Raw genomic sequence first — 11,977 nt, forward strand, 5'->3', positions numbered from 1 at the left:
TAGTTCGTTTTAATGATGATACCCAGAATATGTTGGTTTAAGTGGCGCACAAAAGACCTTTTCTAATATTACACTACGTTTAAAGATACAACTAACTTGAAATTAGATTAGAATGGGGCTAAAGTTTGCAAAGCTCAAAATGCAGAAAACTAACTAAACTGGTATTTGTTTTACACAAATTGACTTATTTACTATTCGTGTAGTTTAAACAGTTCAACAGATTCATGAATCAATGAAGTCCCGAGTAAAACTTTAAATGTCTGACTGATAATGGTCTCTTTCCTCCAACACTCCCTCAATGGGTCTAAAGGGCTTTTAAAATCACACGATGTTTCAGTTTTTGTCTAGAATCGCTTATTTTCTCAAACTAATAATAAAAAAGAGCGGGAAACGAAACAAAGGAAACAGTCAGGGTGTAGTTCAAACTTTGAGCGGTTGGCGGCGGCGAATGTGATTGGCCCTCATTCCGCTCGTGAAGCTTTGAGTTATCCAATGAAGTCCGAGTTTATGGGTTTGGCCTATTAAAAGAGGCAATCAGAGAGTTTCTGTATCTCTTTGTAAATTAGCATAGGGCAGAGAATAAATACCTCTGTATCGCTTCTGATTTCACATAGTTTTGAGAAGTTTGTGTTCTAAAAGCATCATGCCTGAACCAGCAAAGTCCGCGCCTAAGAAGGGCTCCAAGAAGGCCGTCACGAAGACCGCCGGTAAGGGAGGAAAGAAGCGCAAGAGGTCCAGGAAGGAGAGCTACGCTATCTACGTCTACAAAGTCCTGAAGCAGGTTCATCCTGACACCGGCATCTCTTCCAAGGCGATGGGCATCATGAACTCTTTCGTCAACGACATCTTCGAGCGCATCGCCGGTGAGTCGTCTCGTCTCGCTCACTACAACAAGCGCTCCACCATCACTTCTAGAGAGATCCAGACCGCCGTGCGTCTGTTGCTGCCCGGAGAGCTGGCCAAACACGCCGTGTCCGAGGGCACCAAGGCCGTCACCAAGTACACCAGCTCCAAGTAGAGATTCAACCGAGACTCTCAGCGACCCAAAGGCTCTTTTAAGAGCCACCCAATTTATCCTTAAAGAGCTTCTGTTTGTTGGATGGAATGTGAGCTGTATCATGAGTGGGTTTTCTAAACGCTCGTGACTGTAATTTCATCCGTGTCTAATCCAAAATTAATTTCTGTCATTGTTCAGAGGCCTGTTCTGCACAAAAAAAAAAGACTAGTTTAAGAACTTTATAATTAGTTATTTTTAATTATATTAAAGCTGTATATTTATTGAGTAAATGTTTTATTGCGTTTAGGTAAACTATGGGTTTTGGAATGACATGGATAAAGAAAACGTTTTCAATTTTGGGTAAATTAAAGTAACATCAGGTGAAATCTCAATATTGGCCCTGAAATGTTCTTAAGTTACAAATTGTGTACTTTTATTGCTGTTAAAACACTTAACCCTTTGATGCACAACATGGGTCAAAAATGACCTGGCTGAGTTTTTATTTTCTATATCTTTGCAAGAAATTATTTTAATCATTCAGTATTCCAGGTATTCCTCAATTAACTTGTTTTTGATCATCACAAATCCTCATTTTAATTTTTTCTTTCTTTTTTAATAAAAATCAACATGGGTTCTTTCTAATGCGCAACATGGGTCAAAAATGACCCGTATTCATTTCCTATGTAATTTCAATCATGGTTGAGTGTTTCTTTGCTGAATCTTTAAAAGAAATGTATTTTATCATTCATTTATTCCAGGTATTCCTTAAATATCTTGTTTTTGATTGTAAAAAATCGTTCATTTTTTTCTTTCTTACTTTATAAACAATCACAGTTTTTGTCTGTCTACATCAATTTTACACACATGGGTCAAAAATGACCTGTATTCATTTCCTATGTAATTTCAGTCATGACTGAGTGTTTCTTCGCTGAATCTTTGAAAGATTTTTTTTTTTTTTTTTATCATTTATTTATTTCAGGTATTACTTAAATATCTTGTTTTTGATTTTCTACAAATAATTGTTTATTTTTCTTTCTTACTTTATAAACAAACACAGTATCTACATCAATTTTACACACATGGGTCAAAAATGACCCATATAGAAATCTTTAAGATTTGCAAATTTTTGCAAGTAGGAACATATTTACTGCAGACAACTGTTCATCTGCCACACATTTCACATCTTAACAAGGCTACTTTTGTATATTTGATGGATGTAAGTCTTATTATATTTAATATATTAGGCTATATATTTCATAATTTTTAATTTTTTGTCATAAATCAATGCAATTGGTCATCCTTTATGTCTGTCAGCGTTCCTGAAATGTAACAGTTTTGGACAAATACAACATGAGTCAAAAGTGACCCGAATGAGTTATTTTCTATATCGCATATATTACAATAAATTAATTTTATCATTCATTATTCCATCTATTACTCAATAACCAAATCCTTATTTTAATTTTTCCTTTCTTTTTGAATGAATTTTTTTGAATGTGTGTGTCATTACCTTTCTAAAGGCCAACGTATACTTCACTTTTTATGTGTACGTGAGGGTCAGCATACAGATTTTTGTAACTTTTTATAATTTCCGCCGGATTTCTGTAACTGTATGTGGAACCTGCACATACACATTTAAATTGCGTTTGACTGTTCGCAAAGTACACTTTCAGCTTTTTTTACGGTGATGTCATCATCCACCTCAGTTCTGTTGAGGACCAGCCATTAACACTCTAGATAAAGAAATTCAAAATCAGTTGATCGATACACTTATTATATATTTTCACTGTTGGACAGAAACCTCAAAACTGTTACTTTTCAGGAACACTGATAGATGTAAAAGGTGACCAGTAGCATTGGTTTATGACAAAAAATACAAATTATGAAATATAATATACAGCCTATTATATGAAATATAATATGTCTTTCATCCATCAAATATTCAAAAGCAGCCATGTTGAGACGTGAAATGTGTGGCGGATGAACAGTTGTCTGCAGTAAATATGTTCCTTCTTGCGAAAATTTGCAAAGGTTTCTATATGGGTAATTTTTGACCCATGTGTGTAAAATTGATGTAGAAATACACAACCTGTGTTTGTTTATGAAAAAAAGAAAGAAAAAATAAACACAATGATTTGTTAAAATCAAAAACAAGATATTTAAGGAATACCTGGAATAAATAAATGACAAAATACATTTCTTTCAAAGATTCAGCGAAGAAACACTTAGTCATGACTGAAATTACATAGGAAATGAATACGGGTCATTTTTGACCCATGTGTGTAAAATTGATGTAGAAACTGTGTTTGTTTATAAAGTAAGAAAGAAAAATAAACAATTATTTGTAGAAAATCAAAAACAAGATATTTAAGGAATACCTGGAATAAATTAATGATAAAATACATTTCTTTCAAAGATTCAGCAAAGAAACACTCAACCATGATTGAAATTACATATACGGGAATACGGGTCATTTTTGACCCATGTTGCGCATTAGAAGGGGTTTTCATAGCTTGTGCATCAAAGGGTTAATGGGGATCAAGTTTACTATTTGCTGTTGGGAATAAACAGTTTAGGACCCTTGACCAGATATGTCAAATGAAAGACCAGGAGTCAGAGATGCGATCAATTGAAGAACATTTACTGAAGAATAGTTTGCAGTTTCATCAGCAGAAGTCCGCTTCAGGTCTCACAAGGAGTTTGTTAGGCTGCTGCATACATTCACATTTCCACAACAATTATACTCTAACACAGTCTACTAACTACGTCATTATTAAGGTAAAAATGATTCTGATTGTCTAAGAGAAGATAGACAAGATTAGAAATCTTCCACATATGGACAGAAGCATATATCCATGAATCAGGATGCTGACAAAGGGACCCTGGATTTAGGGACTAAATGTTCCTTTTGGGGTCATGAGGTGGCGTCTCCCAGTCTCCAGCCGATCTGCCAATCATCAGGACCTGCGCAGAATATTAGCAATCAGACAGTTGTCCTCTTTTTACAGAAGATCAGGTATGTTCAAGAGTGTAATTACTTATTTATCTTTTTATTATTATTTAATGTTACTGTTGTCAGTATCATATACACACCCTCATGCTTTCCCAGATCATATGACTTTCTTCTTTCAGATGAACACAAACACTTTTTTTTTTTTTTTTTTGGAAATAAACTTAATCTTTGATCCATATAATGCAAGTATTCAGGAGCCCCAAAGTTGACACTTAAAAAAACACATTAAGTGAACATTGATAATCCACACAAGCACAGTTGATGAATCAACGTCTTGTGGGTTTGTATGAATTACCATTGTGTTCATTTTGTGTGGTTTTTAAAGCATCAACTACCATCCCTTACACTTGCATTATATATAAGTTAAGCTCACAGAAATGATTTATGAAAATCTTTCTTAGTGTTCATCCAAAGAAAAACAGAAATTCATAAACATCTGGGACAGCATAAGGGTGTGTAAATGATGAGCAAATGTTCATGTTTGTGTGAAGTATCCCTTTAATCTGTTCTCACACACAGCACGGGTACCTTCAACCACAGTATAATTTAGTTTTTTAAATGTGCTGCTCTGTATTTTGCAGGTGTTCATGGAGTTCAACTGGATTGTGGAAAAGAACCTCAAGCACGAAATCTATGAAAGCATTGATCGACACAGTCTTCATCTAACTGATATCTTTTGATCTAAGAGAGGGAATGCTGGACAGCTGTTGACACCGCTTTTTTACAACAAACCAGGGTTAGTCCAGATCCATTATACACTTGCATTGTTGCATAGTTTTGCATAGTTTTTTACAGTAATGAACATGTCACAGTAAGGTTGTCCAATAAAATCAAATTTGTGCTTTGTTGGTTCAGCTTACTTGTAGATCATTTCTTGTAATTCTAGTTATGTAACTTTGTGTTTTATTTTACTACCCACTAGACTCAAGAGCCAACTGATATAACTGGTTACTGGTGCTCAGAGGGCTCCCGACTGACCTTGGTAACAACCCCACAAACTTCTTCAAAGCATGCTTTGTAAGTAACTTATTTTCTCAAAGAACCATGACAACATAATTGTTTTATTAACTGATAGTCCTCATGTTCAATAAAATGTGTGCACAGTGCTTAAAGTGTTAGTTCACCCAAAAATGAAATTTCTGTCATTAATTACTCACCCTCATGTTGTCCCAAACCCATAAGACCAATGTTCCTCTTCAGAACACAAATGATGATATTTTTGATGAAATCTGAGGGTTTCTGAACCACACATTGGCAGCAACATCATCGCACCTTTTGAGGTCAAGAAATGTAGTAAAGACATTGTGAAAATAGTCCACGTGACAGTGGTTCATGTTATAAAGCAACAAGAATACTTTTATGCGCAAAAACAAAACAAAAATAACAACTTTATTCAACAATTTCTTCTCTACCCTGTCAGTTTCCTATGCTGTTGATGTAGTAAACGCATTGCAGCACTTCCCTTTTTTTTTTCTTGGTATTGACAAACGCTGTACACGTGAGCAGCACAATGCATGCGTGTGATGATGCTGACACAAGAGCAGGCCAATACTGAGTTGGCGTTTTGACATAGAACCTGGAAGCGCTGCGTTCACTACGTCAACTGCACAGCAGACAGACATAGAGGAGAAGAAAATGTTGAATAAAGTCGCTATTTTTGTTTTGTTTGTGCACAAAAAAAAGTATTCTTGCAGTCACTTTGACTATTTTAACATACACTTTAGTACCTTTCTGGACCTTACAAGTTGCAATGACTTTGCTGCCTATGTGTGGATCAGAAACACTCACATTTTATCAGAATGTTAATTTGTGTTCCAAAGATGAACAAACGTCTTACAGGTTTGGAACAACATGAGGGTGAGTTATTAGTGACAGGAATTTAATTTTTGGGTGAACCCTTTAAATCACTGAAACTTAGTAGCAAAATGTCTTTCTAACCTCTTCCTATATTCAAATTTTGCTATTATTTATCGATAGACATATTCTGCAACCACTTCAAACATTCCCTCATGTGTCTGTCTCATTAAAAGACTATATTGTTTAACATTATTGATGTTTATGTAATAAGACATTTCATGAATGTTCTCTGTTGTTAGGGCTCCGATGAGGATCCCCTTGTTAAGCATGAAGTTGCTGTGCTCCCATCTTCCCTTCATCTCAATCCAGCTTCAATTAAGATCATCAATGAGGGAGAAGATGTGATGGAAGGTATTAAAGACTTGCCAAAAGCTGTGTGCATTCTGTTTGGACTTGCATATGCACTGCATCTCAACTACCCCAAATCAATGAAGAACACATTCCAGTTCACCCAAGTTCTTCTCATGTTGGGCCACAGCGAACTAAAATCCAGCTTACAAAAACTTAAAAAAAAAAAAAAAAAAAAAACTTGCAATTTGATTTTCACAAAGGAATTGTGAGAAGTTTCCATGACTGTTTTTTGTTCTCAAGAATGGCGATGTGAATCTTTGAACATATTCTTGTTCAGATTGTCCAGTCACTGCAGTAAGTGCTCTAAAGTTTACCAGTGTTCTGCGCTACAAGTGTACTGTATGTTTAAAATGGCATATTGTTGCTCTATTGATACCAGTTATGTCGTCAACTCAAAAGTTGTGTGTGTGTGTGCGTGTGTGGTCCATTTCTTTAATCTTAAAAAAAAAAAATTCAGTTGTCTGCATATTGTTAAATACTGTGTGCATCTTACTGTAAACAATTTACAATTTTTAAGCAAAAACATTTGCTAATGCAATTTTTTTTTTTTTTTTACTTGTCTTTTTGGTTGACAAGTTAAGTACATTGAAGTGTTTACCTTTTTTGTCAACAATTTAAAAAAAAAAACATTGAAATGCTGTTGTTTAATTTTTTAAATTTAGTTTTTTTTTAATTTGAAGTAGTATTATTTTTTAAATTACAAGACATTACTTAAATATAACATTTCTACTTAAAATCATTTGTTTACCTTAATAGTTATTTTATAAAATGTATGCTCAAAAACATTAATAATGTAAAAACTAATGAATTTCATTAGTTCTGTAAATAAAAACTTGATTTGTCTGCTGCATAACTTAAGATTTTATGTTCATACAACTTAACCTGTTTAGTTTCCACTTGTGTAAAAACTAAACTGGATTAGTGCAACGGGTTTCCACACAATTTTCTAGTAAAGTCAACTAATCCGGGCGCATCCTTTGCGGAAGTCTTAAAGTCTCGAGAAGTCTCGAGAAACCTGACGCACATATATTCTCCTCCCCCTTCATATCGGTCACAATAATTTAGATGTACGCTTTACTTTTACAGTTTAAATAAACGTTATAGCTCATACACAGTAAATTTTGCAGTGTTAAATTAACTCTTTAAGAGTCAAATTTAACACTGGGTCCGAGTGTATTTGGTCCCACTCAGAATTGGTGATTAATTTACTCTTGTCATAGTGTTAAATTTTCAGAGTAAAATTAACTCTATTTTGAGTAAAAATTTAACACTGGTCAACACTGAACGGTGTTACCTCAGTTTAACACTAAGGGGAAATTAACTCTTTTTGGTGTTACTATGATTTAACACTAAGGGGAAATTAACTCTTATTAGGTGTAAATATTTAAATTACACTTGTTATAGTGTTAAATTTTCAGAGTAAAATTAACTCTATTTTGAGTAAAAATTTAACACTGGTCAACACTGAACGGTGTTACCTCAGTTTAACACTAAGGGGAAATTAACTCTTATTAGGTGTTAAAATTTCACTAACAGACTTTACTTACAACTTTAATATTGAAAAATTCTCTCAGAGTAAAATTCTTAAAACCCATTTGGTGTTGCAACAGGTTAATAAGTGTCAGGATTTCTCTTTGTGTCCAAGTACAGTAAAACAATTACTCTTCTACAATGTTAAATTAATTCTTAGAACATGTTTTCAAAACAAAGAAAACAACTTCAACAATGTCACATTTAAAACATTTATTAAAACAAGAGTCAGGCTCAGGAAATTCAAATACACAAAACATTACGTCTGCATTAAATGGCAATATGGCACTACATGCAGTGCAGAATCTGTTGTACCATATTTCATCTGAAGATCAAATGGTTTGAAATAACACAGCTCATTAACATTCACTACCTTAAAAACTCTGTCTGGATGCAGTCTGACTGTAAAAGCATAGTAATGGTCATCAAAACATACAGTTTCCATCAGTGTTCCACACAACAGCACATTTTCATCTTTCACAGCAATAGTCTTGATCTTACAAAACACTGGCATCTCACATGCTACTTCTGTACAAATAATAAAGTCAGGGCGATATTCTGTGCCATGGTGTTTGATCCACTTTACAGAATGGACAACATCTGACATTACCACTCCTAGTTTGGAAGCAATTTCTTGGCCACCTTTTAGTTCATTGAGTTCTACCATCTTCCCTGGGCCAAGAGACAATCTGTACTGGCTAAAAGACTCCCAGTGCATCGCAGTACAAAATTGGTGCTTTTTGGCTAGCGTTTTGGTGATGTTTTTGAAACTTTTTAATTGTGTTTTAAAAAATTTATGCTTAGCTTCATAACGCATACACCACATGTGCAGAATTGGTCCAATTTTTCTTATACACTGTGGGTAATGGATCATTATATGATGCTTTGGCAAAAGACTTCTTTCAGGAAATAATTTTTTGAATAGCTGGTGATGTTCAATTATTAAATGTTTAAGATAAATGGTCATGCCTTCTGTTAAGACTGGTGAAAATACGATGTTCACAATTTGCAAAAGTAAAATCAAAAGATGCCAGTGTTTATCATCTATTTGCACTAAATCACCAAATAATAGGGGCATGTTACGCAACAAGCACCAAGATTGGATGGCATTTAAACCCAAATCGTTGCTTCCATCAAACAATTTGACCATTGGAGGACGGTTCCTCTGCTGATTGTAACCATAATCAAAAGCATGTACCCTACCAGCAAGATCATCAGTGCTCAGAAAATTATGCTGAATGTACTGCAGAACAAGTTTTACCTCTAGCTGAGCAACTCCTTCTAGAATGTCGTGCATTATATCCACAGCAAAATTATTGGCTGTGTTGAAATACTTGAGTGAATTCAACAAACAAGTACGTTTGACACCATAAACATGAGGTAATGTACAATCAGTTTTTAAAGTTTCACAGTGCAGAGCATGCATCTCAGCTGTTCTTAGTACAACCTCAGGGTTGTCTTCACAGAACACCGACTGAAAGTGATGTTTCTCAAGAAGACAGAAACGACAGCTATATCGAGCCCCAAATGACTCAAGAAACCCAAACAAGCTATGCAAGCCAAGATTATCCCCAGTGACTTGAATAATTGTACCCCTAATACAATTTCCAGACACTGGATTCTTAACCCCTTCAATCTCAAGCACTTTCAAATCATTTACTAGAGGCTCAAGTATAGAATTAAAACCATAGCGCCTAATATCCTGTGCATGAAAGAGGGCACACAGATGAATATTCACCAATGAGGAGTTAAAAACTGGGGGAAATTCCTTAATGTGAAATAGATTGCACCTAATTTGTGTATACCTTTTTTAGATCCCAAAGGATTAGCGGTCTCAAAATCGTCATAAAATAACTGAATTTGTAAGGCATCATTTTCTGTATAAAATAGGGGATTACTTTTAAAATAAGCCGCATCACTTAAGTCAACATAAATGTCTTCCTTTGGAACATGCCTGGGTTTAAACAAATCAATAAGTAGCGGATTTTGTAAAATTGCCTTTAATGTTTCTAAAATGGGAATATAAGCAAATTTATCAGTTACAACAACTTGATCGAACAAACCTGTGGTTTTATTTCTCCTGCTGTCAAATCTTGTGCCAAGCACTATTTCGCTTGGTTCAACAATTCCCCATTTTTCCGTAAAGAGTCTCTTTCGTTTGGCTTCAGAATTTAACATAGTAAATGGATTTTCCAAGTTTTGAAATGAATTTTCTATCTTTCTTTTAGTAGCAGTGTCCTGTGAAGACAAACAGAGCAAAGCAGCATCCTGGGCCTGACTATGAATCTCAAAAACCATTTCTTCCATAGATGAAACAAAACCACTTATAGCAGACTGACTTAAACCAGCAACTTTTAGTTGTGCAACAGCAGATGCACACATATCGAAAGTGCACTTATTTGACTTTAATAGTTCAGATGTAGTGGCCACCTCTTCGGCACTGCCAATCTGATCAAGTATTTCAGCATTACTTTGTTCATCTGCCTTGGCAGTCTCCTGGCTATCAGTGGTGTCAAAATTCTGCTCACTGACATTTTGCTCAGCATGTTTTGTGTGCACATGTTTCCGAAAACCTGAAAAAGTACCAAACACAGAACCACAACCTGACTCTATACACTTAAGGTGAAGATTCTTTCCAGGAACTAAACCATGAACTAATCTGAAGTGCCTAAGAAGTATTTTTGAACCATTTAACTCAGCCTGACAAACATAACACTTCATTAGGACAGAAAATCTTAAGGGACCTAGCTAAGCAGCCTTGCTCTGACCTCAGCAACACGAGGACTCTCTTTCACTTTGCCAACATCTATGTTGTACACAGTGGTCTGAATGAAAGTGTACATGTTGTGTAGCATAGTATTGTAAGATGTGCCAAACACAAAGTGTGCCTTAAACAGTTCGTCAAAGGCACCAAGAGAAGAGGTCGACTTGCATGGAATGGCATGCTGATCGAGAACGATGAAGAACTGGTGAACTGCATTCTTCTGAGGTCCCACGGCCAGGAGATAAGGCTGAGCACTAGCAGTGATGTTTCGAAGATGCTCCTCAATGTTTGTTCCACTCTGAGAAGACAAAGCAAATTGTACAAAACCATCACTGATATGTTAAACAATAGAAAATTACAACAACAAAAAAACTAAAACAAACCTTCTTAAAGACAACAAGATGTTTCTCTGCTTGAGAGGCAGACACCTTTCCTGGTCTCTTTCGGCCTTGGGCAGAAGGTGGGATCAGATGCAACAGCAGTAGTATAGAAGAGAGGTCAGAGTCCCAAACTGTTTAGACAGTATATGTTAGTAAAACGTCAATAATGAAAACTTAAACTAAATAAATATGAAAAAAATGAATGGGAACTAAATATTTCCCCCTTATGTTCCATAAAAAACATTAACATTATATAACTTACATAAACATTATTAAAATTAGTAATATTAAATTAATCTGAAACATCTTACCAAAATTGACACCCTCTTCTGAGTCATCAGGAAATTGAGCTGCTAGCAGGAGTTCTTCTACATCACTGGTGGTTGGAAGCTTTCTGGACTGCTGAATCACTTTTTTCTTGAATGCAGTTGTCCACTTCTCCAGTAGCTTGCCTGACACTTCTTCTCCAAACATCAGAGCAAAGTCTTGCTCAATCTAAGAAAAGGAATCATTATTAAATATAAACCCCTGCAAGCACCGAACAAACTTATTTTAGACAACAATAATGCATTATTTAAATCCTTAAAAATGATCATAAACACTTTACCAAGCCTTTAACGTCTTTGAAACGTGGAAAGACTGTCAATATATCGCTTGACTGCATAGGGTCCAGAACCAATTTGCGGCGATAGTCAAATGTCAATTTCATCTTCTTCTTGACTGTGTCCTCATCAGCAGAATGTTTCATAAACGCAACTGCTTCCTTGCATTCATCCTCACTCAAGACAATCTCTGGAGTAAACTCTGACTCCCGTCTTACAGTTGGTCCACCAGACATCCCCTCAGAAGGTGATCCTTGTCCTGATGAATAAAGCATCTTAGTAGCTTCAAAACTGCTTAGAGAATGCCATATGCGGTTAATACTTAAAGAAAAAAAAAAAAAGGGGAAGCTCATCTTTTTTTATAAATAAAAATGCCACAGTTAAAGGGATAGTTCACCAAAAATGAAAATTTGATGTTAATCTGCTTACTCCCAGTGCATCCAAGATATAGGTGACTGTTTCTTCAGTAGAACACAGAACATG

The 11,977-nt window shown here is 35.3% G+C and overlaps 1 protein-coding gene and 1 long non-coding RNA gene across 2 annotated transcripts; both read left to right on the forward strand.

Annotated features, from left to right (window-relative positions):
• The first annotated feature begins 631 nt into the window (after positions 1 to 631).
• On the forward strand, positions 632 to 2,830 carry LOC137015046 (histone H2B). The gene has a single exon (XM_067379697.1). The coding sequence runs from the start codon at positions 644 to 646 to the stop codon at positions 1,016 to 1,018; it is 375 nt and encodes a 124-aa protein (XP_067235798.1). The 5' UTR covers positions 632 to 643; the 3' UTR covers positions 1,019 to 2,830.
• Positions 2,831 to 3,365: 535 nt separating this feature from the next.
• LOC137015487 (uncharacterized) lies at positions 3,366 to 6,634 on the forward strand. The gene is made up of 4 exons (XR_010893985.1): positions 3,366 to 4,013; positions 4,592 to 4,746; positions 4,933 to 5,027; positions 6,107 to 6,634. It is a non-coding gene; the product is annotated as an uncharacterized lncRNA (long non-coding RNA).
• The last annotated feature ends 5,343 nt before the right edge of the window (positions 6,635 to 11,977 follow it).

This window comes from Chanodichthys erythropterus, chromosome 24 (genome assembly GCF_024489055.1).
Source record: "Chanodichthys erythropterus isolate Z2021 chromosome 24, ASM2448905v1, whole genome shotgun sequence".
NCBI classification, from domain to species: domain Eukaryota; kingdom Metazoa; phylum Chordata; class Actinopteri; order Cypriniformes; family Xenocyprididae; genus Chanodichthys; species Chanodichthys erythropterus.